The following is a 27638-nucleotide window of genomic DNA, read 5'->3' as shown; positions in this document are numbered from 1 at the left end:
TTAAGTATATAATACCTGAGTTTGCCAGGTCAAAAACATCAGATGTGAAAGCCATATTATACTTGTATTTTCGTTTTCTTTTTGTGGGTGTTTTAGTAGCCACTGTTATGAGCCTAGGTGAAGCTATAAATAGTGTTATTTGAAAGTTTGGAATCACAGCTTTCAAAAGCCAAGTGTAAACCTCTAACCCCAGCAGCTTTAGTTTGATGTATGGTATTGCTTCTGTGAGTGTGCATGAGCAATGATGAGTCTAGAAGCAAGCAAAAAGAATAAATTATGAGCTACTGAAATGATGGGGAAAAGATTAGTGTGTCAAGAAGAAAAGCTGAAGATTCCTTCCTTTAGGAAAGAAGATGAGGAGTGTTTAGCAGGGGTATCAGTTCAAGTACAAGCATAAGCATTTCACCAGCTACAGCTCTGGACTAGAGATCAGAATAAACCCAGACAAAGATGTTTGGAATAGTCTGCCTTTTGGTGCTGGATCCATGAAGTGAAAGCAAAAGATTTGTGATAATATCCAGGTGTTAAATTCTTCTTCCCAGATATGTTAGAAACAAAAACATTTAGGGCCAGTAGCCTCCCAAGAGCATTGTGGAGCTATTTGTTACCCTCTCAGGACAAGGAATTCCCTGTACACCTGTGGCTGCAGTTGCACCATTGCACTCCTGCAGTGCTCTCAGAGCCTTCCAGCCTAGTTTCTTCTAAGTCCTGCTATTTTTACTTCTTCAGAATATTCCTGCATGTCTTATTAACATCATGGGCTATTAACTTTGTAAATTTGGGTTACACTAATGTGTTTAATCCTATAGAGATTAACAGTTACACACGATAAACAGAGCACAAGAGAGACTGAGATACCACCAACCTTTACAGCTTCTGTGCTTGTAGCAAACTGATGAAATTAGGTATCCCCAAATCAGCCAGCAGATGATCCATGGGAAGACAGGAAAAAACTACCAGGATTCCTGCTGGTCTGACCTATGCAAAATCCCTTACGAGCTGAAATCTGTCCATCATGTTCATCTAAGCAGCACATGCCAGCATGCTGTTGAAGAAAATGAATTTTCTGTAGCATCACAGAACACCCCTTGAGGTTTATCTCCAGTGTCCATCCACTGCGTGGGGCTTTGGAGAATAGCGGCAAGATAAATCTTGGAGCAAATCTCTTCCATTTCTGGGCTAAGAGAAAAGTTAGCAGGGGCTGCTACTGCAGCTGGTCTGATTCTCCCCCAGGTATCTCTTACCCATGAAAATTGCTTCATTTGAGAGACTGCAGAGCAGATAATGATGAATTATATGACTCCTCTTGTCATCTGCCCTGACACTTATCTTCAAGGATGTTACTTCTTCCTGTGAGGCTGAATTTTTCTGACTTCATCACTCAGCTTTTGGCTCTTGTATCATTCTTGATAGCAAGGTTGAAAATCCTCATTTAGCTTACTTATACACAGTCATTAAGTAGTCTCTCAGCACTGTCTTTGCTAGGTAGGACACTTTAAGATTCATTTTATATGGGTTGCTTTTTGGATCCGATCATTTTTGTGGTCTTCCTTTGAATTCTTCAGGGTTTTCATGCACCTTTTGAAGTGGCTTAATCAGATCAGGATATGCTGTATCAGCACTGGGCTCAGCAAAGTGGTTACTTAGCAAAGGGAAGGTCATCTCTACTCTTATGTAGCATTCCTCTTTTTAAACATTTTTAATGTAGCGTCATATTAGTGATCTTTGATACAGTGATAGATTGACGTGATAATCCATTATGACCTTTACAATTTGATGAAACAGCTTTTTAAACAGAGGGGTTTATCCTGTAGGTAAATCAGGAAATGTTTATTTTTGTATGTTTACTTTGCATTTCATTAGTAAGCTTATAATAATGCATATCCAGTGACCATTCACAACCAAATTATGTAATTGGCACTATAAATCAGAATGTCAAACAAGTACAGAATGTTCTTTTTGCAGGTTCCAGTGAGACAATTCAGAAATTTTTGTCTGTCTTTTCTCAGGTCCTTTCCTGTACAAGGGGCATCCTGATGACAGTCAGGTGCATTTACTTCATGACAGAAAGGATGTGTATTTTAGCTGAGAAGTGTCAAAATGACCACAAAGTCATCTATTCTCTTTGGATCCCTAGTAATTAGTAATCTATTTATGTCAAATCCAATTATACCAAGTATATTTTTATATGATGCCTTTTTAGAAAATCATTCTGTTTAATTAAAAGTATCTGCTCTTTGCTCTATAATGATAATATCTTTTTTTACCAAGATCATTTCTATAGGTTTCAGCAGGTATCTGCTAGTACCATATTTTCTTTGCATAGAACATGAGGAAGGATGCCACGTTTTATTTTGTTCATATATTCAAAGATGCTTTCATTAAATGTTTATCTCCTTCCGTAAATAAACCACACTGTGTACCACACGGCAACGACATAATTAACTGCTTGTAATATCAGGGGATGTTACCATGGGAATGAATGATGGTTCCGAAATATTACAGCTTAGTGCTATATGTAGAAATTAGAAATAGGTTTTTGATTATGAAAATGGAGGAAGTCATTCAGTGATTTTTGTCTCCTTCTTAGGGCTTTTTGTTAGAAATAGCTATGATTTTCTTCCCCCTCTTCCTTAACCACTGAAGAACTGCTCAGGTGGAATGCCTTTTAATGCCTCCAAGGACAAACACTGAAATTTTTATATGTAAAATGGCCAAGGAGAAAGCAGATTTTAGTTCTGTTCCCACCTTTTTTCACAAGCTTGTCATACCTTTCAAAAAATACCCAAAAAATCCTGTGTTTAATTTTTCCATTAATGAAATGAAGATACATCCAATCTTGTAAGCCTGTCCTGAGGCTTTGTTCGCAGTATAAATGCAGAATATTACTTTGCTGATAGTGAAAGACTATAGTTGCCGTAGCTGTTACTGCTCCAGATACATTTTCTTGATGTTACTTTCTCACATACACTGGCCAATTTTAAGAAATAATGCTGTCCCTGGTGTATTCAGTAATATGGTAATGTTCTTCAGCATTTTTCTTTCTGATAGTGTGCATGAATACCTCAAGGCTCAATGATTCAGAAAGCCATAATATACTCGTTAAGTACTGCAATATTATAACCTGTCATAATGTTATTTACTTTTTGAAGAATTTTGATTGCTTCCTCCTTTCTTTCACTGTGTGGAAAGAAAAGCATCAAGCTAGCAAGCGCATTCAGAAGAAGATTTTCCCTGATAAATGTGACTTCTGTCTGATGCCTTCGAACAGGTCATGAATAATTTTTCTAAGAGACATGCACCCAAATATCAGTCACAGTGCTCCACAGTACCTGCTGGAAGGCTCCTCTCTTGTCCTTCATATTTGACATAGATCTGAGTTTGAGCTATTAGTTCAGCTTGAGTCAGTCTGGAGGATCTCAAAGAGCAAATCTTCTTTATGTCCTAGGCTCAAGCCAATACAGCATTGTTAAATGGCAGTTCAAGTGACACCAGTTAATGACACTGCCATCTGACACCATGTGTTATTCTAGTATCTTCAGGGTTTGGGGCATGTCAGCACTGGCCCAGGATTAAAGCACAGACTCCTAACAAAAAATAAATGGAAACCCTGGGGAAGTAACAGTCCTCCATAGGCAAGTACTAATATGAGAGATTGTGAAGGGTGTTTATGAGGTTGGCAGGTTTTTTTCCAGACAGAAGAGTGCTAAATTTTAAAATGTCTTCTGTTTATAAGGGACAGGAACCAATCTATCACTGTTCGCTAAGACAGAAGAACTTACCATTTGTTTCCGAGACAGAGTTTTAGACCTCCAAGTGTGTGAAAGTTTACCAAATAATTACACATGTAGTACAGGAAGTCCTTTTCATAAGAGGCAATTTAAAGGAACATTGGTTCAGTATTAACTTGGATATGGGGATCTTTATATAGAAACTATTCTTTTTTGATGGGCAATTTATCAGGTTATGAAAGTAGAGAAACTAAGGTCATTCCACACTTGCTTTTGCTTAAGGGCAGCAGCATGTAAATGCAGAGGTTGCTTCCCCAACTAGCTGAGATTCAGAAGCAATTTAGCTGCTTTCTCACAGCATAGTGCCTCAGCTAATAAGCCCTGTGGACTCATACCAACTCTGCACAGTTAGCTCACAGGGTTCTGCACAACACCCTAGAAATATGTGCAAAGGTACCCAATTATACAGAAGAAAACATAAGTCTGCCCAGTTTTATTAACTTCATACTGGTACTGCTGAACTTGAGCAAGCTGCTAGAGAGATATTCAGGTGGGTCTCAGAAATGTGTTGCTCAATATCGAGATTTTTAAATGACTTCTTGTCTTGGAGGCAACATTGCAAATACCTCTTGGCTCTCACCCACATCCAGTAATTTTATTCTTAAGCATCCTGGCTCTGCTAAGCCAAAGCAAATAAATCCTTCTCTGAGCTACCCATATAGGGCTGGTTGTCCTTACGGTGCATTTTCTAATATGACTTCTACTATCTGTAATATGTTGCTGTGTCCTTCACCACTATTCCAGTACATCTCTGTCCCTCCAGTGTGGATTATGGCTTATTTACAAAATGCCCAGAAGTTATGGCATCACAGTAACAAAAAAATGAAAGCTAGTCTTTAGAGAGCCCTTTGGATGGGATCACAGGACGAGTCCCTGCCACAGCCATCAGGCAATGCTGGCAGTTGTAAGTTTCACTTACACTTACTGCCTGGCATCTCCCACGTAAACATTATTTGGAAGACTTACTAAACACAGTTCAAAGCCACCTTGTCACTGTGATTATTGCAAACACCATGAGCAAGGATGGAAAAATATAAAAATAAAGGAATAAAAACTTACAGGATGTAGTTGCTAGTATAATTGCAGTTATTTTGTGAAATAGAACCTTTAAAGGCTTAATTAGACTAACTTCATCCATCCCGATTTTAACAGTCAATGCAACTGTTACAGGGATGCATTTCATTATAAGCACCATTTGCACTGAGGAAGGGAGGGATAAAGTTGACTTAATTACTAATTATTTAGAGGCTGATATATTGCCCAGTATAGATCTGGATGCAGTACTTGTTAAATGTATGTAAGAGAGTTCTCAATTATTGTTCTATGTATTGTGATGAGATGAAAAGTTACGACATTTGAGTAAGGCTAAAATAAAATGGAAATTATTCCACTGCCCTGTGTTCAAATGAAATACTTTAGCATTTGTTGAGGAAGTAAGTACATTAAAGGAGTTCTCTTATGCTTGGGGCATAAATAAAATAATCCATACTTTATAAACCCGGTGTGATTAGAAAGGCTATAAGTAAAAAAGGCCACATCAAACACAGCCCCATGAGTCGAAAACTAAGGGGATTGTTCCTTTGGTCAAGAATAATGATGTAAAATAACCTGTAAAAACAGCTTATAAATAAAGAACATTAACAAATTTATTAAACCAAGTACAGGAATGGTTACTGGGAAACAACTATTTGTTGTATAGCATGACTTTCAGACTCTCATTTCTCGTCATGCTATATATATTTATCTGTAGGGAGAATAAAAGTGTAATTCTGCATGCCTCATGAATTTTAACCACCTTTTTGTCTCTTGAGGGTTACTCTTGAGGTCAAAACACGCAGTTCAACTGATAGAGAGCTACTTGCTTTCTACAATAACTGTGCCAATTTTGAAAGTCCAGCTGTGGTAGGCACCTACAGCTGCTTTCATCCAAGTAGTCTGGGTGAAAATGAAATTAAAATAATGAAGTTTACACACCCCATCGTTACCTAGTTAACAGCTTTCTCTGCAACTTTCAGTGAATTCCTGTTACAATATTTACTTCCATTGGCCTCTTATTCTTCCATTTGTGTGGCAAATATCCCCTGCTGCTGACAGCCACTGACAACCCACCCTTTTGTTCCCAGCATCTCTTAGACATTGGTTTCTCTTCTGATGTCAGTTTTAGAGGAATAAAACCTTGGCAGAAGCTAAAATCTGGCTTGGCCAAATTGTTAATTTCACCATTATTTCCATAAAGGTCTTTGGCATTACTATAGCTGAACCTTACCATAGCCACTGGTTTGCTTATTATTGTATTCTTCAAGATCTACCTTTAATTTAAATCATATAGCTATGTGGTAACAAACCAGGTGAGCAGGAACATATATGATACTTTTCTTTCACTCTTCATACTTTGTTCAGTCTTTCACAGTTGCCCATCATGTTTAGAATACATGGCATCATTAGAGGAAGGGCACAAAGCTACTCGAATGATCCCAGACAACAACTGTTTTCACTGAAGAGGACTGCAGTAGGTAGAAGGACTAGGTGACATGGAAAAGTCCCCATCTTCAGAACAGAGCAGCATGACTCTAAACTGTACAGAGGTAGCAAACAGAAAATCAGTTCATTTATCAAATCTGTGCAAGCCATTCAAAAGTGCAGGAACAAAATTAAGGCAGAGGAAAATGGCTTTCCTTTAACATGCGTTTCTAATTATTCTTATTAATGTGACTAACCACACTTCACTGCTTGGGTTGACTTGCCTTTCAGTTACAATCCAGGCACAAATCCAGCACTACTGTCAATAATCCACTCCTAAGGACTTCTGAATAAGTGGTACAAATAAGTCACAGGGCTTGCAGTATCTTTTTTCTTTTTTTTTTTTTAAATGACTTGAAGTCTCTTCTAAGAGGCGAAACAGTTTCATGTGCAACTCCAGATACTACTGAATAGATGTACTGTACAATTCATTTATTTCTGGCATCCAGCTTCTCAGGCAATGAAACAGAAACTGCAGTCTTCTTACCAAACACCCAGATACACTCCATCGATACTTAAAAAGTCTTTAATAGCACAACACTGATCCCAGGAGTACTGCCACCTCTCCTCACAGCACATTTGACCCTACTATGTTCTTCTATATAGTGGGTAAGAAACAAGTTTGTGATGAACAGAGAGAACATAATTAGTAGACTGAGATTTTTTCGATGAAGGAATAACCACAAGGTAATCATTAAAGTCTCAACAAATTTACAAAAAAAAGTTACACAATACATGTGAGTGATTATCACAAAATTGTTTGAATGAGACAGTGAGGTTTATAAATCAGCCCCATTCCCTGCCCTTCTTTCCTGGAGATGGCACTTCAAGTGTCTTTGCTGTATGAACCTTTGGCTTTAAAGAGAACTGAAAAGTCTGATACATAATTACTTTGTGTATACAAATTGAAAGCTCCTGTTTCAAACTGTGTATTGCTTCCTAATAAAGAGTAGTCTTTAGTTCCTATGTTTTAGCTCTTCTTCCAGGTTAGCATAGCTGTAGGAAACGTACTGTTTACTGAGCAGCAGCCACAATAATTATGCCAGTAACATGTATTGGATGTACATGTTATCTCCTGTGTCAGTATCAGTTTTCTTCATTGATGTTCAGTTCACCTCAGAAGAAACAACTATCCAAGACTTAAATCATGGGTACTGTCTAGATTTTAATCTGAAATAAGTTGCAACATCCTTTTTTTCTAAATGGTAGCACAATTTCACCAGAGTCATAGCACAGAAAACTGAATGTTTTTCAATTGAGAAATGTAAACTAACCTTTTACATGTGTTCTGGTTTCAGCTGTAATAGTTATTTTTCTCCTACCTAGTAGCTGGTGCAGTGCTGTGTTTTGGCTTCAGTCTGAGGACAACGCTGGTAACACACCGATGTTTTAGTTGTTGCTCAGTAGCACATACCCTGATCAAGGATTTTTCAGTCTCTCATGCTCTGCCAGTGAGGAGGGGCGTGGGAAGCTGGGAGGAAGCAGAGACAGGACACCTGACCAAAGGGATATTCCATACCACAGCATGTCATGCCCAGTATATAAACTGCGGGGACTTACCCAAAGGGCAGATAACTGCTCAGGTCAGGCTGGGTATCATAGAATCATAGAATGGTTAGGATTGGAAAGGACCTTAAGATCATCTAAGTGAGCAATTGTATTGTGCATCACTTGTTTTTCTGAGCTTTTGTTTTTATCCTTGTTGTTTCTTATTGTTATTGTTGTTGTTGTTGTTGTTATTGTATTAGTATTCTTTCTATTATCAATATATTATACTTTATTTTAGTTATTAAATTGTTCTTATCTCAACCCGTGGGGTTTACATTCTTTTGTTTCTCCTCCCCATCCCATCCAGAGGGGAGACAAGAGAGGTTTGAGCAAATGGCTGCATGGTTCTAACTTACCAGTTGGGTCTAAAACACAACGGTATGCCATATTTTAACCAAGAATTGTCCAGTATATTGCTATTTAGATAGGGAAAACTTGCACAGAGAAAAATCAACACACACCCTCAATACAAGTTACTCAGTTATGGTTATTAAATATAAATTAACCAGGTAAATATTTAAACAATTTGATATTGGTGTACCTGATCCAAAATGCAGAAGTTGTCTGAGGAGTTAATGTACATTCTTTGACCCTCAGTCTTTCAAGAATAAAGTATGCAACCATAGCCTTTTATAATACAGTCCTTACAGTGGAAAAGAGCATAAAATGCAACAGGGTATGCTTCTCTTACATAAAGAAATAACCAAATGCATGTTTACCATATGAGTTTCTCCGCACAGGTCAAACACTCAAGCTAAATGGAATGAAATACTTTGTATGCTTAATTGTTACCAGAAGTCCTCACCATAAGCAATTAGGTTGACAGAACAATAGAAACTAGTAACTGCAACAGTGTTTTTCATACAGACAAGGAAAACTAAACAATGGTCAGTTAAAGGAAAATACCTGGAGATATATTCAGAAGTGTTTATTAACACAGGTTGAGATAGCATCGTAATTCAAGACTGGAGAAAATGATCTGATAGAAAACTTTAAAAACAGTTTTCACAGTTTGTTGTCGTTTGTTGTATATATGACATGCATCATAGAAAATCCCCTAAGAATGTTTTGAATGGCATTTCAGGCATTTATGGATGTTTGCTTTCAAAACGCGCAATCTATCCAGGCTTTTACGTCGTATTTACTGCAGTGGTATTTGAGTAAATCATTCTGCTTGTAAAATCAGAAACAGTTGTAATGAGTTCAGCCATACAAGGAGAAAACCTTGTATTTTCAAAACCCCGACATGATGTACAGTAACTGTCTTTTACACTACTATAGCAATTTTAAGGTGTAATGTCTTCAATCTATTGCAGTATGAAGCATAGAATTATAGAATCATTCAGGTTGGAAAAGACCTTTAAGATCGTTAAGTCCAAGGGTAAACCTAGCATTGCCAAGTCCACCACTAAACCATGCCCTTAAGCACCACACCTACACGTCTTTTAAATAGCTCCAGGGATGGTGACTCAACCAGTTCCCTGGGCAGCCTGTTCCAATGCTTGACAACCCTTCTGGTGAAGACATTTTCCCTGATATCTGATCTAAACCCCCCCGATAGAACCTGAAGGCCATTTCCTCTTGTCCTATCATTTATTACTTGGGAGAAGAGACCAACACCCACCAGAATCATGTAGATCACAAGGAAGTGAAAATTTATAGTTTCCCCTTAGGAAAAGTTTCAATTTCTTATGGCTGTAAAGTTTGTCACATACACAGAATGAATTCATGTTTGCTTGTCACTTCACACCAGAGGAATTTTTCTATTTCTAGTGAATGTGAAGAGCAACAGGAAGAGAGCAATTCTGCAAGAGGAAAGAGAGCAAAAAAAACTTGCTTTTAACTTTAAGAAAAATATGTTGCTTGGAGGTTCTCAGAGGCAGGTGGTCCTAGCAGATGTTTGTAGTCATGGGTAAAGGCCTTTAGTGAGCAGAATGGAAATGGAGGAACATGGAGCATGATAGAACAATAGCTACTGCACAGATGTCATTTGCCTTAACACTGATCAGTACTGTACATTCATGTGAGGAGTGTCGGATGATACAGTCTGTCATCACCATGAGGGCCAAAATTGCTTCAAAAAAATTGGCCCTTCATAGGAAGAGCATGCTCTGTCACCTGCCATGAGGGGGGAGTCAGAGTGCCGATGCTCTTTCGTATTCTCTTTGAAAGCAGAGGACATCTGGGAATACACTCTTGTCTTGGTACTCCTTGGCACTGCCATGGACATAAGGTATATATTAAACGTACTTTGGTTATCGTGTGTAAATTAGAGTTGATGATAGTTCAGAGTTGATCTTGCCTTTGAGCAAGGCATGAACAAAACAGTTTCATGACCCTACCAACTTCATTTTCTGTACATCTGCGATTCTGTGCATTGCTATGAGTTGATGGTTGATGACTTTTTGCCACATACTCCTTTGATGTCACAAGCATTACTATGCATTAAATATTGATAAAATGTTGATGCTCCACACAAGATAGGAATCAGAAGTATGTACTATATAAATACATAATTTATATTAAAAAATTATTTAAAGAAAGCGATACTTCACAAAGAATTTAATACTTGAGATTAAGATCCTTAAATTCTTTAACACTCAAATGTTGCTGAGTGGTGCATTTAATATAATGCACAATTGTTAAAATAAGAGTTGACATTCACAATAAGATAGATAGATGAAAGTTTGGCTACGTAGTGGTGTTGCCTTCATGAACACTTAGATCACAGACTGCATTGTTTAAGAAGGAAATTTAACTCCTTGCATTTGTATTTTTAATGCTGGAAAGAAAATGCAGTATTTGGAGGCATGCTGAGCTTCATTATAGTATCACTACAGTGCAGTCTTCCTAGAAAGGCCACAAACCACTGTTAATTTCTAGATTTTCTGTTCCAATTCTAAGGAGAGAGCACATTTTCCTGCTTAGTCAGATCAAGTTCAGGTAGGAATGAAGTATTTGTTGTGAAAAGAAAGAAAAATTGATTTTCAGAAGCTAAATTCCCAGTCCATCCTTCAAGCCCTCTAATGTTAGCAAAAAAGCAGCCTTGCTATCTGTGCAGGAGATGTTGGAAGCATTTTCTGTAAACCCTGATTGTATAAAAATGATCATACAGAAGGACTGGAATATGAGACCAGAGAGTTGACTGTGATTTGACATCTCTGAGAACCTTGGAATTGTTTTGCTTTCCTTCTTTTGAAAAACAAGGAGGTGAAGTAATACACTCAGTTCTGCCCTTACTGCTGCCTACCTTGATAGTGAGAAAGCCCTTTTGCATTCTGAGGTTGAGCTGTCTTCTCAGTGGTGGAAAGCAAGGGCGAAAAAAGTCAATTTAACATTATTCTAGCACTGTTGATTGTTCACAAGTCATTGATCTGAAACTAGTAGTAGAAAGGCAGCATTCATAATAAAGTGTGCAGCTATTTCAAGTTAGCTACTCTCAGCAGAAATCATCTTCCTGGAAAGGCCCCACAGAGACTGGCTTAAAATAGATATCATTAGGAAAGAGATGCACTGCAAAAAGGCAATGGTACAGGAGAAAACAAAGAACCTAAGAGAACAAGGAGCTTAAAGTTATTTCTGGATGCAGCTTCCTCCACCTCCACCTGCTGTCATGTCAGTATAATGTTAAGTCCATGTTGTGCCTTCATCCTTCTGGGCTGTAGCTCTTCCTATCTCCTGCTTCTCTGGTGGAAGGGAAAAGGTACAGGTCTGTCTTCTAGATGGACAGATGTGGAGGGATCACTACTTGACACATTGTTTTTTCTATGTTTTGTAGAAGAGAAGAACAAGAATGCAATCATTTGCATGCTGCTTCTCTGTAGTTATAGATGGCTTTAAAATATGTCGAGGCAGCTGATCATAGTCTCTCTGAGGAAGTAGTTATTGATTTACTGATCTAATATCTATAAAACTTAAATGAATCTGCTCCTTTGACAGTAAGTACCCAAAATTAATTCTAATCAATTATATAAAATGCATCCCTTGGGTTGTGAGTCCTGTTTGAGGGCAGCCATAATAGTAGGTAATGTTGCTGACTTCTGAACAGAACAACTGGGTTTACAGCTCCAGTATTTCTGAGGCTTAGTCAAGAATACAGTTAGGGTATGACAGTTCATTTTGTGAAACTTAGAGGTTTGTTAGTACTATGTTGAAACAAATCCAGAATCATGTAATGGCTATCTGGGATCTCCTACATCTCACAGCAGTGCTCCCACCACTAGGTAACAGGTTGCAAAATTCACCTTTTATTTTCGTCTGGTTAGAACTTAACTGAAACAGAAATATTTTCTTTTTCTGCAGAAAGCATTTGGCATCAACTAAATGAAATCTTGATGGAAGAAAAAAAAGAAAAAAAGATAGCCAGAAATATTTGACCTTAGCCTTAGTCTTCTAAGTACTATAGGATTTTGTTAACTTTTGAATGACTAGAGCTATCCTAATAAGATATTTATAGCAGAGAGTCAAACTGGATTCAGTTTTGAATAATCCAGAAATCACATAATCAGTTTGTTTGATTCATTGTATCGGTGTTTGGTTTACAGGTAGGAAGGTGTTTTCAGTTCTTAATTGACATATGCAGGTTTTGGGGGAGGGGGTTTAAGATAGGTATGAAAACAGTAATTAAAGCTGTGAGGTACTAATAGAGAGCATCAGGTAATGGGAAAAAAAAGGTCAATATACGGCCAATTCATTTGTATAGACAAAGCACTTCTCTCAAAATACAGTAACATCTCCTATGAAGGAAGAAAAATTAAATTATACATCTCAGCTTAATGTAGATGTCCTTCAACTGAGCAATATCATATCAAAAATGTTTCCTAGCCCTCTTAGCTAGTGTTTTTATAAGTATTTATAGATACAAGGGTATCTTTTGAGATAAAGAAAGGTAAAATAATTAGCTTTTGACTTCACTTGAGAGCTTAGTTTCCCAGTTCACCTCAGCAACTGACTGCCCTGTGAGATCCCCTGGCAGTGGGAAGAGGCTTGGAAGAAAGTCCCTCAGGCGAGAACTGCTGAGCCCTAGCACAGCCATTCACAAGAGTGCATCTATGGAACTGTGTACCGAGTCACTTGCCATCTCCATTCTTCCGACCTCTGCTTCCAGTCCATAGGGATTGCGAAGGGTGATCCCAGCAGAAGGATGTGATCAAGGAGGCACTCATGCAGATCACATTGCCTGTATGCTTCTCTCTTCTAAGGATGTTTTTTTAATTCATCTCTACTCATAAGCCAGGGGAAAGGATGAGCAGTGGTAGATTTGGGTTCCCTACTTATCACTTATTTAGTAAATAATAAACTGCATTCAAAAGGGATAGGGTAGTAGATTATAGAAGCCATGTGTAGGTCAAGGGCACATTTAAGAAGAAAGATCCATTGCCAGTTCCACAGGGAAACTTCCATTCTGTTTCGCTGTACTAGAGAAAGACATCCCAATTTATGCCCTTATGTCACAACTGTTACTTACTGGGGGAAGGGAGGAGTGGCTAATTACAGTGATCTTCATCTTGGGGTATTTCTTTTTCTAGGTTAAGTGGAAGTGTGGTCTTTGAGTCCCAAATTGTGTCTTGGAGCAAACTCCAAGTGGAAATTTTTCCAAAATACATTTTAGTGCTTTTAACTGATTAAAAATAATAGACCCTATGTATAAGACATATACTGTACTTTAAAGATACTGCATATCGAAGGAAAAATGTGAAAAATTCAACAGTTCAGTATTAGAAAATTTTGCTGTATTTCCAACCTTTTCTCTTCTAATCTTTTTTCCTCTGAAACTAACATTAAAATCTGTCATTAATCTTGCTAAAGTAAATATGTGATGATACAAACATTTTTTATTGATCTTTAATGCTGGCGAACTATTATAGTTCCATTCCTAGGTTCTTAGAAATTTCTCAGTGTACTGCCTCTTCAAACACAGTTACAGCTGCGTTTTGTAGCAGTGATAGGTTCTTTTCCATTTTTTTAAATACAGACTTATAAAACATCTCTAAGAAACAGAAATAATAGTAAATTATTTCCACATCATGTAGAATGCCTATCAGCTTTTGTTCTGTCGCTCTTATTTTCCTGAGTTTTAGATTTCCCTCATATAGCTTCAGCAGGTTGGAGTTTTGTTTTGAATTATTTTCTTTGTCCATCTGCTTAGTCAGTATGCATACCTTAGTTATTTGATGTATGGTTTTAATTTATGTGAGCATCAAACACTATAGAAATGCTTTTCTTTCTAATGCCAAGAAATGGAAAAGACAGTTGAATTCAATGATTTGGGCTGTAATTAAGCATTGCTTTTCTGCCTGTGAAGACTTCTGATGTTTTGAGTTCTGAACCTTTTAAAAGTAGAAAAACAGGGATTGTTTGTTGAACAGTGGAAATTAGGATCTACAGTATTATTTTATAAGTGAATATTATATATTTTACTTGCCAAATTGAGACAAGACCATCTACATATAAAGTGTAAAAAAGTAAGTAAAATGTTGGATTAATTATGCTTTCTCTCAAATCATGATGCTATGTATTTGTGGAAAGATCTGATTTTATATTATTTCTAGCTTTCAAATGCAGTGTCTTTCTGATGTAAAATTTATACTACACATTGTTCAATTGTACTAGGTTTAACTTCATTGCTGCAGGACACCGCCTCTGTAATATGGGAAATAAGGAGTGCTAGATAATGTAAACATGGATCTCCTTGTTCAGATAGGCTGTTTATGCAATACTGAGTTGTCTTATTTCCACTGTCGCTCTACTTTTCAGGTTGCTTCTTTGTTGGTTCATTTAGTGCTTAGGTTTGGATCCTGTCTCCTCTTCATTTCTTTCCATTCTTCATTTATATCCCATTACTGTTTTCTATCCCTAACTCAATTTCAGACTTATGCGTTTATATGTGAGTTTTAAATCCACCTCTCTACTTTTAATCTTTCTTCTTGTCCAGTCTCCCACATCCCATTCTTTTGCTATCTATCCTGTAAGCACAAAACTTACGCCGAATTGCTCAGTGCTTTTACTTGAAACATCATGTTGGCAGTGTCATCGTGTCTGTCCTTGTCAGCATAATCTGTGACAACACTTTTGGCTTTTCTTTCACTGGTTCAGGCTCTGAACATGTAGGATGTTTTTAAAAGCAAACAAATGCAGTGCAGGTGTGGATTAATGGTACAAAGCTCTAATTGTGAAGCACCTGGGATACAGATATTCATGAGCAGCAAAGTAGTGTTGCCAAATGAGCATTACAGAGGGATTTGGGCTTAGCTCTGTAAGTATATATGAAGACAGGAGTGGCACAGAAGAGTATCCTGTCATTTTCAGTTGATAGATACTGTCTCGTTCTGTAAATCTGTCACTAGGAATCTTTGCTGTTTTCTTACAGAGGAGGAAAGTAGGAGCTAAGAGGCCTGTCATAGTTTAAAGAGTCTGCAGAGCTATTGGAACTATAGTTTCTCTGGGCCGATTTAGACTGCAACATTGTCTGACATTTCCCTGACACAGGGAAGACCACCACAGCTCCAGCTCTCATGTGTTAGCCGGTCTCCAGCCCTGACTCCTGCAAACACCATATACCAGCGTATTGAAACGCATCCTTGGAGGACAGCTCTATAGGCTGGAGTCTTCTGAAGTGGCAGTACTGCACCACTCTTTCTGTCAAATAAGTTTTGCTTAGCCCTGGATCTTTTACCTAGAAGAAGGGATTAGAAAGGGAATGAAACTTTTTTATAGTTTTTTATAAAGAAGAAGAGTGTTTTAGCATCTGCAGTGGCCATGTGGTCAAGATGAAGATTGCCTTGCTCCTACACTAAGCCTTCCTGTGGGTTGCAGCACATTCCTGTAAATGTTCCTGAGTGCTTTTCAGAGCATTTGCAGGTTCAAAGAGATATGTAACTCTGTTAGCCACAGAGGCTGATGTTTTCTTATAGGGGCCAGGAGAGGCCTGATTCCATTGGTACACCAGGGCAGTGCAGTAGAAGTCCCACAGCAGCACAGCGTTGCTGGTGACCTGCTGGCAGCAGTGCCAGGCTTGGGCTGGCCTCATCTCCACAGCTAATAAGATTGTCAACTTCTAGGTCTATGTGCGACATTGTGCTTGCGGGTCACAGGGTTTTGTTTTGAGAGCAGAAGTCAGCAGTAAGTTGGCAGTACATTAGAGCTTATTTAGGGAATTTTCTTTTTGTAACTTTTTTTTCTTTTGATGTTGCAGGAAATATTCAGGAAGTCATACTACAAGAACACTTGGAAAAAGAAGATGAAATTCTGGTTTCCTTGGCTGGTTTGAAGCAGGTAAAACTATTGCTTAGCTTAACCCTTGTGTACTCTTCAGTGCTATTAGACCCTTCTTGTTTTTCTCCTTTTTTATTCTTTTAGTATACTGCTGTTTTGTCTTACTGTAGCTGTTTTACTAATACTAATGCATCAAGCATTCTGGTGTACTTTTATTCAAAAAGGTAAAACTCAGCTATAAAGACGTCAAATGACTTGCACAGTGTTTGCTCCCTCAAAAGTTCTGGAGGCATTGGACCAGGACTGTGGCAGTGCAACACCACATTCTGGACTTCAACCACACCCTTGTTTTTCTTACTGCGAAATGTACATGCTAGGCAATAGTTATGCCTATGTCCCCATTATTTAAATGTGTTGACACTGGAATGTCATTGAATTAAAAGAAAAAATACTATGTACATAAAATGAGAATGCTGCCGAGCATCTGTATCTCTGATTATACTGTCCTCTGCTCCCTCAAAATACATTTTACGAGGAACAGTGTCACAAATCTTAAACGTATAGTGAGGTAGGGAATAACCTTAACAGTTTCATTCTCTAGATTTCTTGGAAAGTGTCTTTCCAGACTCTGATACAACCACATTTCACTGATACTTGTTTCTTTAACCAATATAGATAGGAATATTGACTTGCTTCCTATCTCTTCAAATATTTTGGGGGAAAGGTGTATGAAAGCATACTGCAGAGAGCTTTAAAAATGTATAATTCCTCCAATTTTCTGACTTACATTCTTCCTCCTCCCATCCAACAACAGATCAAGGATATCCTGAAAGGTTCATTGCGTTTCAACCAGAGTCAGCTGGAAGCTGAAGAAAATGAGCAAATCACTATAGCCGATGATCATTACTGTTCCAACAGTCAGAACAAGGGGACAGGTGATGCCCTAAAGGGACCTGTTATGGCAAAGCAACAGTTCGTCTCAGAACGACAGGTAAGATAAAAACATCACAAACGGGACACTAATGGAATTAGTCTTTTTTTTTTTTTTTGGAGACTTCCTTTAGCATGTCCAGACATTACATGGGAACATACCAGCATTCCTGGTACATATGGTTAAAAGTGTCTCTATAGCTATTGTCCTACTCCCATCAATTATTTTTATTGTAGCCCTGTGCTCCACACGCAGATATTAAAGGTTTATGCAGTTTTGGCTAGGGGATTTCTTCTTTCAGATTGTTGGATCACAGAATCACAGATTAATTTCCTACAAAAAGATGTAAAAACTGGAGGTAAATGTTCCCATATCAGATGTTCCTATATGGTTATTCTCATTGTCCTTGTCCTCCAGAATCCATTATGTAAGAGCTGATTAACTGCATTGCAGTGTATTCATGGCCAGTGCCAAAAAGAAAATAGCAAGGAGGTTGCTTTTACCTTCTACTCCCTTGTATTGACTTTCTCCTTGAATCAGTAAACGTTTTCACATACAAAGCATACAGTCACAGGACAAGTTCACACGCAGAAAGAAGTATTTTCCTTTCATGTTAAAAGGTCCCTCCCAAAGACTCAATCTGACTCAAACGTGATCTTAAAAACAAGTACTTTTCTATATGAACATTTCTATAATGGATTTAAGTCTGTCACACCACTACTGATACTCACACTTGTAAAGCAGTGGCAGCACTTTGACCTCAGAGCTGAACTGAGTCTGCAGTCAGGTTACTTTTGTTAAGTTTACTAAGGAACTACAGGAAATAATTTATTCATTTTCAAATAATCACACAGGGTGTGATTTATTACACACGATTCCCCTGAGTTAGAACACTCTATGTAAAAATCACATTTTAATTGTATTTCAGTATTAGAAGCATTATTGAGGTTTGTTGGGGGTTTTTTTAATTAGTAATGGCAGGTTCAAAGAGCAAAGCTTTGCTAGGAAGTTTCCACTGCTTGTTTAGCTGTTGTCATTACAATCACTACTTTCTGCCATAATAAAGCCATGGGTTAGACTGATGTAACATATTGGAGTGTTCATATAATGACCTCCTATTTTTGCCCTTTATCTCCTAGCATTTTATACAAAGTACATTTTGCTTTCTTGCCAAAATGGCAACTTGTACTTTTTTGATGATTTTCACTCGGATTTATTCTAGAAACTGGAAGGTAGAATGGCATACAAAACGACAGCATGCTGTATGAGTGTGTGCAGACCCTACTCATGCTGGAGAAGCCCTTACTCAGATGCTGGTCTAAACCACATGTCACTGAGCGGAGGCACTGGGGCTTTGCCCTTTGAGTATTGAGAGTGAAGCAGGTGAAGCCTGGTCTACGCAGGTTTGTTTTTCCAATGGAAGCTTTGGGATGATGTATAGTGAGGTCTGGTCTTATCCCAGACTGTAGTTAGGGTATATACATCCAACCCCAGGAAGTAAGAGGTATCTATGGTGATTTCCTCATGATATCAGAGGCTGCTATTAAAACAACTGCAAGCAACATGAGTAGAGGTTGTTGAGCTCCTGCAGAGCATTAATGTGGCTTCAGCACTACGTGGTCTACATTTGGAGGTGCAGTACGTTCGTATGGATTAGCCTTCTCTTCTGGAAGTTCCAATTATGATAATGAGAAACTGCCTCTTTAACAGAAAGAAAGAGAAAAGATTAGGGTTAGAAATGGAACTCTAGGCGGACTGTTAGTATTGGGACAATCTGTGCTGTTTCTGAGCCCATTGTGTTTAACTACTGTGTCTAAAATCAAACAAAAAGAGGAGAGTTTTGGATCCCTTTTAATAAACAGAAAAATAAAACTGCTGTATTTAGTGGGCTGTGACATTCAGCTGTTAATTGATGGGGTCAATTGTTGGCCCAAACTGGGCCTTAGCCCAGGCTTTTAGCTCTGCTGAAGAAAATGGGCTGCACTGATGCCCTGGGTCAAGCCCGGAGTTCTTACTGAGAGCTGCAGGAACATTAAAAACCAACCATTTCTAGACTATTTAATGCATTTCTTGGTAAATAATTTTGCTGTATTTACATTTTCTGTGACTTCAGTAATGTGTGTAATTCTGTTTGATGTGACTTATGGAGACTTTTCTCTGGTGGAATTATAGGGATATTTTCTAGGACAGCTGGAAAAGTTACAGGTGTAGCTATTGTGTAATTGAGATTAGAATCTGGTCTTTTGTGCTTGGTTGTTATATAAGTATAAATTGTCATCTTTTACTTTTTTTAAAAGTACTTTTCCTCCTTTTTGCCTCAAAGTCCCTTTCTGGGAAATGAGGATAAGGATACAGCCCTTCTTTAGAAAGGAAAGCTGCAAAATTAAAAATGCAAAAACATAGGGTAAAGGCTCAAAGAAATAGAATGGTTTTTTGAATGTTTGGCTTTGGAGCAGTGCACAGTTGACAAACAGAAGGCTTCTGTTGCTAAATAATGAATGATAATTAACACATTATCTTGCCTTTATGTCTGTTCAAAGAAGGAGGCAAAATGAGCTGCTGTTCTTCTAAGCTTTCTTGAATTGTATCCTTACAGTTAGTTTTAACTCATTCACAGTATGAGGGCAATTGTAATAAGCCTGGTCTTAGTAGCTGATATTCATCAGGAAAAATGTTTGGAGAAGCCATATGGCAACGGGCGTAAGGTTGTTAACTTTCAAAGCTACTGGAAGTATAATTCTGTCATTTTTCATTTATTCAGTAGTGGCAGCAGATGGGAGAAAACATGGTTCACGTCAGCATGAGTTTCCTGAAACAGGCAGAAGAAGAAAGGAGGAGGTATTTTACCCCTGGAAATATCAGTACCAAAATACCAGTGTATGCCAGGGATAGGCAAACATTTATGGGAGGCCCTTTTATAGCATTTTGGAGTCAATATCTATGCTTCAGTGCTTCTTTGATACTTCAGCAAGCTATAGATCTCTTTAACTGAACCAAAAAAGTGTGAGTAGAATGAAAAGTAGTGTTGGAAAGCACAACACTAATGACAAGAAATTGGGATGAGTAGTTTTCTTTCCTTTCCCTTTATAAAAGGCCAAGGAAGTACATTTTAAGTGCATTCTGAAAGCAGATTTTAGGAAATTGCAACACCGGTGCAAAGTGTTTATGATGTAGGGCCTTTGCTGGTGCTCACTGTTGAAAGAAAGATACCCCGTTATCATCCTTGGGGTACCAACCAGGAAAATACTGAGCTTGCTGAGTGTGTCGCTAGGTACCATCTGTGTCACCCTATGCATGATTGAGCCATCTCAGATGTGAGGGCTGCAAGGTCTGAAATCACCTGATCTTGATAGCTTGGAATAATAAAGTGTATGATTTTGCAAAATAAGACTGTACTGCATTTCCCAAGAGCTTTTAAATAGAAGTGTGGAAAGAAGCCAGGTGAATTATGCAGCACTGGTTGTTTAAAGGAATGTATATTTCTGTTGTACAGGACTGGGGTGGGATGTGAAAGAAAGTACTGAAATTTTGAACATGGCATTTAGAGCTCCCAAAAATACTTCACCTGGCCCTTCCTTGTGGCTGCACTGGGTTCCTACAATATTAGGCATCTACTAACATGTGAACCTTATAAGGTTCGACAAAGGCAAGTGCAAGGTCTTGCTCCTGGGTCAGGGCAATCCCTGGTATCAGGCTAGGGCATGAAGGGATTGAGAGCAGCCCTGCCAAAGAGGACCTGGGGCTACTGGTGGATGAAAAACTGGACATTAGCCAGCAATGTGCACTCACAGTCCAGAAGACCAGTCATATCCTGGGCTACAACCAGAGGAGCGTGGCCAGCAGGACAAGGGAGGTGATTCTGTCCCTCTAATGTGCTTTGGTGAGACCCCACCTGAAGTACTACATCCAGCTCCGGAGCCCTCAGTACAGGAAAGACATGGACCTGTTGGAGAGGGTTCATAGAAGGGCCATGAAAATGATCAGGGGAATGAAAGATCTCTCCTGTGAGGAAAGGCTGAAAGAGTTGGGGTTTTTCAGCCTGGAGAAGACTCTGGGGAAACCTTATTGTGGCCTTATAGTACTTAAAGGGGGCTTGTAAGAAAGATGGGGACAAATATTTTAGCAGGGCCTGTAGTGATAGGACAAAGGGTAATGATTTTAAACTGAAAGAGGGTAGATTTAGACTAGGTATAAGGAAAAAATTTTTTACAATAAGGATGGAACTTGTTGCCCAGATGTGGTAGATGCCCTGTCCGTGGAAACATTCAAGGTCAGGCTGGATGGGGTTCTAAGCAACCTGATCTAGTTTAAGGTGTCCCTGCTCATTGCAGAGGGGTTGGACTAGATGACCTCTAAAGGTCCCTTCCAGCCCAAACCATTCTATAATTATAGGAGTTGGGTGGAGCAGAGCCATGGTTGTGTGCTGCCTGTGTCCTTAAGTCCCCTGAAGAGGGCAGCTGATTGACAGCTCATGAAGACAGTATTTTAAACAAACCAAATGAAAGCAAAAGCTAATTAAGAACAAATGATGTCTCAGCCCAGAAGTGCTTAAATAGTGAAGTATCTCTCCTTATAGAATAGATCTGTTTGTTTCTAACATCATGGAAACTGCTTGAAGTTTTTGACATTTGAACTACTCTGGTCCTGCACAGAGCAGGAAGTTTGAGATCAGTTTTGATAGTACTCAGCACAAGATAGTTGTTGATATTTCTAAAGGCGATCTGCTCAGTTTGGTATGAATTTTATTAAGTCATCTAAGGAAAACTAATTAGTATCAAAAAACAATACATTTCTATAATTTTGACAACTGCATTACACTGGAACCTTTAAAATTGTAACCAATACTCTGGATTTATAATATTTCCATTTGAATGATAAATTATTAACATGGGTTAATTACAAAACAGAATACTATTTATTATTATACCTGGATAATAATACAATGTTACTATAACTAAATACTATGTAGATAACATACAAAAAATTATAAAAATGGGATGTTTTAAAAATTTACTGCAAAGGGAAACAGGCTAAGAAAATTGGGGCTGTTGAGCATGGGGAAGAGAAGCTGCATGGAGACCTCATAGCAGCCTTCCAATGTCTGAAGGGGGCCTACAAGGATGCCAGTGAGGGACTCTTCATCAGGGACTGTAGTGATAGGACAAGAGGTAATGGGTTCAAACTTAACCAGGGGAAGTTCAGGTTGGATATAAGGAAGAAGTTCTTTACTGTGAGGGTGGTGAGACAGGTTGCCCAAAGACGTGGTAAATGCTCCATCCTTGACAGTGTTCAAGGCCAGGTTGGACAGAGCCTTGAGCAACATGGTCTAGGATGAGGCATCCGTGCCCATAGCAGGGTGTTGGAACTAGATGATCTTAGGGTTTTTTCCAATCCAAACCATTCTATGATTATATATTTGAAGCCTTGTTCATATATATTTTGGAAGGGAACAGTTCAGAATTCTGTATTTGAATATATTTTCACATTCAGCTGATATTTGTTTGTGACTTTTAACAATTTGTAGCAACTATGTAAACAACAACCGAAGTTTTCCAACTCCCTCATTTCAAATTACAGTCATTCTTAGTCACTGGTGGGTTTTGCTCCCTGAGCTACTCTACAGTTCCCTGTCAAGAACCTTCTGATCTATAATCAGTAATCAGAGCAATGGAAAATTGTTTTCAACTGTAATAATAAATTTGACAAAATAAGTTCTGCTGGAGGTCATGTGGCTTGCTGATACTTGTGATGCCCTCCATACTCCAATTTTATATACTGTGCTGAGGATGTAAGTTTATCTCATTGGGGTTATTACTGTTGTTATTTTATGTAACTGCTTTCTTTTTTTTCTCTAATACCTACAATGTCCCTTTTTCACCGAAGTGAATTTACCTTTTTTTGTTTGATGAAAGAGTCACCAAAGCTGACGGGCTTGTAGTTGACACACATTTTGACATACGGATTTCCCCAGCTGCTCCTCTACTCTTTTTCTCAGTATCGCATTAGTGAAGTGGGGTATCACACCACTTCAGGATGCTTGTCCCCACAGAGTGCTCGGCAGGTTGCATTATTACTCTGAAAAAAGTTTGTGTGAGAGCAACGAAGAAAGCAGTCGTGTTCTTGTTAGAGGAACATAGTGCTAGGTAGGAGCTGAATGCATCTCTTGCAGAAGAGAACAGTGTTGCCCATTTGGGTTGCAACCAAGATGCCAGTTGTCAACAAGTGAGAAATCTCACTCTGCTGTATATGGCAGTCTTCCCTTCGAATTACTTATAGCTCTGACTGTTAAAAAGCTGGGTTTCTCCTGAATATAGCTAGTTGGAATGCAAGATTCCAAGTTTGTGGAGAGTTTTCTGGTACGCTGACACGTAGTCTTGATCCACTACCTGAGTGCTCAGGGTTCTCAAGATCTAACTAGATTGAGTATTCCCAGACCCTCATTTTCTGACAGAGTTAGGAAGTACTTGATGACACTAAGCCTAGAATTCCTGGGAGTCCTGATCTGTCAAACCTAAACCAGGTATATGTATGGCTAAGGTTCCCCCTGATTCAAGGTTTTACTATGAAATTCTGTATCAGACCATCCTGAAAGCCTCAAAATGCCCTTGTACATGCAAACCAGTAAAAAATTCCTCAAAACTACTTCATTAATTACTACAGAAAACTAAAAGCAGTGAAAATATAATTAATTAAAATCTTCGTGACTGTAATGATTGTGTTAGATGCCTGGCTGCTGTGATCATTACATGAGTGCACTATTACAATGAAACATGTAAGACTGCTATACCCAGAAACTTATTACTAGTGTTATGTTTTATGCTTTTGTAAATAACAAATACATTATTTCATCCAATACCCACTTTAGTTAAAGTTAATACCCACTTTATTTTTTTTCTTCTTGATTTGGGCATTGCTACTTTTCAGTAATGATTATTCTTTTATCCCATTCCCATGTCACTGGCATGCATCATAAACCTCATTTAGTAGTAAAGTGGTACTAACTTGAATTCCTTTCTGTGCCATTGTCTCACAGACTACAACTGATTCAAGCACTAGTGAAAGCAAGACTGCTGATGACTATATTATGGTTTCCAAAGAAGAGGAAGGAAGTAGAAGTGCTGTCCCAGAGCCAGCACAATCTCTTCAGGCACACAAGGAGGCAGTGGTGAAGCCAGAAGCTCCTTCTCGTTCTTTGATATTTTCTGACCCACTGATGGGGTCCATTTCAGCCTCCTCCAGCAACCTGAGCTCCAGCCCTGATGATGACAGTAGTAATAACAGCAAAGATTCTGATTTCGCCATTGTCAGCCCACTGGACATCTAAACAAGCAGGTTGGAAGAGTTTGCAAGATTGTTACAACTCAGCGCAAATTCCTGTGATTCCATGGGCCATATAAGTCTTTGGATTAGAAGGACAGAAAATAGGTAAAGGTAACCCATTTCAGCTGCCAAAAGCCTAAATTAAAAAAAAAAAAAAAAAACAAAAAAAAAAACCCCCAAAAAAAAAAAAAATTTGCAACTTTTCAAAAAGAATAGACACCTTTTAATAACTGCCTTAAATAAAGACCCTGTAAATCCCAATTCTAATATACAGTCATTCTTAGTTATATGTTTATCTTATTTAGAAGCTTTGTTACTATAGAACTGTTGCTTTCCCAAAACATAGAATAGTATGTGCTCGGTACCATAATGGATTAGAAAATATGTAGAGACTTGGCATCAGACCTGAAGCAGCAAAGACAAGCTGGATTTAATATTATCCTTTTACAAAATATGCTTGACTGGGTTTTCTTAGTAGGAAAGGGTACTGTTTCTTCAGAAACTCTGAGTAGAGAGGTGGGGAATGTATATGAGAAAGATTAAAAGTATCATCCTTGCAGTAAGCTTGTTCTCAGTTGAGGAATCCTAGTTTCTTCATTATCTGGCAGTAGCCTGAGGTGTGTTCGAGGCAGAGGTTTGTGTAGTTGTTCCTCAGAGCCGTCTTACAGGAGAGAGAATGTGTGACAAATTCCTTGAGAATGGGGACCTACACAACAGAGCCTTATTTCCCTTTGCCTACTTTTTTTCCCCTTGAGAGGCCGCAGTTCACCTTGTTCCTTCTTTATATCTGTCTACTTTTACTCCCCCTGGCATGAATTATTTTTTATTTTACTGAGACTACCATGGTTGAAACAGTAGGTGCAAGGGAAATTACAATATTGCATACTGTAGACCTCAGCCAGTTGAACTATAACTAGCTTGAGTATGATAACTTACCAGGGAAGGGTGCAAAGTGAAATGAAATGTTCACAGTTACAAGCACTTTATGTCTCATTACTAGTATCTTCTATAGACTCTGTTTACATATATTCCTAGGAGGTTTCCACATTTCTGGTCAAGAAAAGCATAACGGTGCAGCAGCGTTAACCACAGAAAGTTTCTAATTAACCCTAGAACTTGTTCTTCTATGAAAAAGTGTATTTCTTTCCTGTCAAGTACATAGTACATCTATTAACAGTTTTTTCAAGCTGATGGGTGTGGGGGGGTGTACTCTCTGATCCCTTTAAACTCTGTTGGAATTCACAAAAAGAAACCAGCAGTGAGCGGACACCTCCTCTTGCAAGACCCACACAGAGCTAGCTTGAGAAAGGAATGCCAGAAAGTCACTCTATAGCAGCAGCAAAAAAAATTGTGTTACTTACTTTTAAGATACATTATACCATGCAACAACTTCATAATCGCATGGCAAAGTTTGTGTTTGTATGCAGTTAAGAAATGGTAGTTATTTGCTGCTTAGTCTGTAATTGTAAATCAAGTTAAATACTGTATTCCAAAGATGAGGTGACATGTAGTTTGCTGGTCTTAGATTTTACAAGGTTTGTGTCAGTGACTGAATTGAAGAGATAATTGTCATGTAATTACATGGTAGCTGCCATATCCTTACACCTTCAAAAAAATGCCAGTGTAGTCCTTCTGAGATTATTTGTGCCTTGTAAAATGATAAAATACTAAAATGTTATGAGCAGGCATAGCATTATACCTCTCTGTGACAGTGATATGGACAGTCAGATGACTGTTTAGATGAAAGATCTTAAATGCATAACATTTCAGAGCACAGTTTATTTTGGTTTAATTTTAAGCTTCATTGAAAGTCACTTTGGAATTCAGCATGCATGCCTGTCTTCAGGTTTATTTTATTTCCCTGAGTTTGCATGAATGCCAGGGGATTAGGTGGGCTGTTGATTTATTTAGGTCTTTCAAGCTTTTCTAGCCTTAACCCATTCAGCAAGGCTTGTGCCACACCACCAACAAAGGGGAATCTGTTCAAGAAGTACCTATGGAAAGAGGAAAGAAATATTCTGCGGACAGAGAGAAAAGTTTTATATTATGTAATACATAAACATTCAAAGATTCCAGTACTTTGGCAGGGGAAATATTTTTACTTCTTTTTTTATTTTTTTAAGCATCAGTCTTTTGAGTTCTGTTCTGGTTGGTTGTTTCAGGGATCACATTGCTTTTTTCTTGAACAGTCTCATTGCCAATGGAAGAGTGTGATTTGTACAGTTCTTTTATTTTTGTAAGTTAGTTGTATCTTTAATATTGCATATTTTAAAGCAGTGCTAAAAGTTTATAAAGATTTTGTGAGTTTCTGAGAAGTTTTCACTAATCAGTGAATACCGATGAGCTGAATGCCTGTCATGCCATGGGATACGATAAAAATCTTCAGAAGCAGAGACATAATTATACAAACAAGATGAGAGCAAATTCCAGTAAATTAATCTGCTTTGGTTATACCATGTCCTTCCACATCTCGGATGTATCTGATACTTGATCATAGTGCGGAGATACTTAGAATTTTGTATATTCATTAAGTTCGAAGCTTCTAAGTTAGACAAAATGTCAAGTCATCACCCTGTCTTGTGTTATGTTAAAAGTTCCAAGAAAGAAATTGTCATTTAAAATACAAGATCATTCTTTTCCTCTGAAGATGACCTGCTCATAATATAAATGGATAACAATAATCAGATAGAAAAATTATATTCATTGCAACTTACTGATGAAAACTAATATGGGATTAAGATATGTATCTGAGACTGTTGTAATGTATCTCGCATCTGTAATTTATGACTGTTTGAAGTCTCTTGCATGTCATGTCATTTGTATGTACTGCAGAAAGGCAGTATCATATTTTCACTGGGTATTCATTTAGTCATGGAACTTTGTATATCTCTAGTCTGGAGGAACATCTAGCCCGCTTTATTAAAGAAAGAATTAACAAATTTTCCGGGATGCGCTTGTGGTGTTTTTTCAAAAAGGAGGGAAAGCTTTTTGACTGGAAGACTGCAAATGTAAATACTGAGAACAAGAGTAATTAAAACTATCCCATTATCTACATAAGCACACAGATTACTAATATTTTGATCAGATTTTATATATATGATCCAGGGAGTAAAACTGCCTGTCATTTATGTCAGCCAAACAACATAAAACATTTCTTATTTTACCCGATTTGTTGTATCTGAAAATAACAAACTAGAATTTAACAAGGTATAACTTTTCTGGAGTTTCATGAAACTTGGTGTAGTTACATCGCTGTGTGTCAGACACAGTGCTAGTATCTGTACAGTTCACTTTTCTGAATCTCAATGCTTTAT

At 38.1% G+C, this 27638-nt stretch overlaps 1 protein-coding gene across 6 annotated transcripts in view; it reads left to right on the top strand.

Moving 5' to 3' along the window:
• TBC1D5 (TBC1 domain family member 5) overlaps positions 1 to 27266 on the top strand; it is a 319489-nt gene extending 292223 nt beyond the window's left edge. For 5 of the 6 annotated variants that reach the window (XM_030478248.2, XM_030478230.2, XM_030478238.2 and 2 more), the window contains 3 exons: positions 16054 to 16133; positions 16888 to 17064; positions 24038 to 24870. In XM_030478248.2, the coding sequence (XP_030334108.1) occupies positions 16054 to 16133; positions 16888 to 17064; positions 24038 to 24328 (548 nt within the window). In that variant the 3' untranslated portion in view covers positions 24329 to 24870. Of the gene's footprint in view, positions 1 to 16053; positions 16134 to 16887; positions 17065 to 24037 lie in introns of all 6 variants that reach the window. The other variant, XM_030478214.1, reaches the window with a different exon arrangement.
• The last annotated feature ends 372 nt before the right edge of the window (positions 27267 to 27638 follow it).

Source organism: Strigops habroptila, chromosome 1, assembly GCF_004027225.2.
Source record: "Strigops habroptila isolate Jane chromosome 1, bStrHab1.2.pri, whole genome shotgun sequence".
NCBI classification, from domain to species: Eukaryota; Metazoa; Chordata; class Aves; order Psittaciformes; family Psittacidae; genus Strigops; species Strigops habroptila.
The sequence above is the reverse complement of the archived record's forward strand: the minus strand, read 5'-3'. Positions and strand labels throughout refer to the sequence as shown.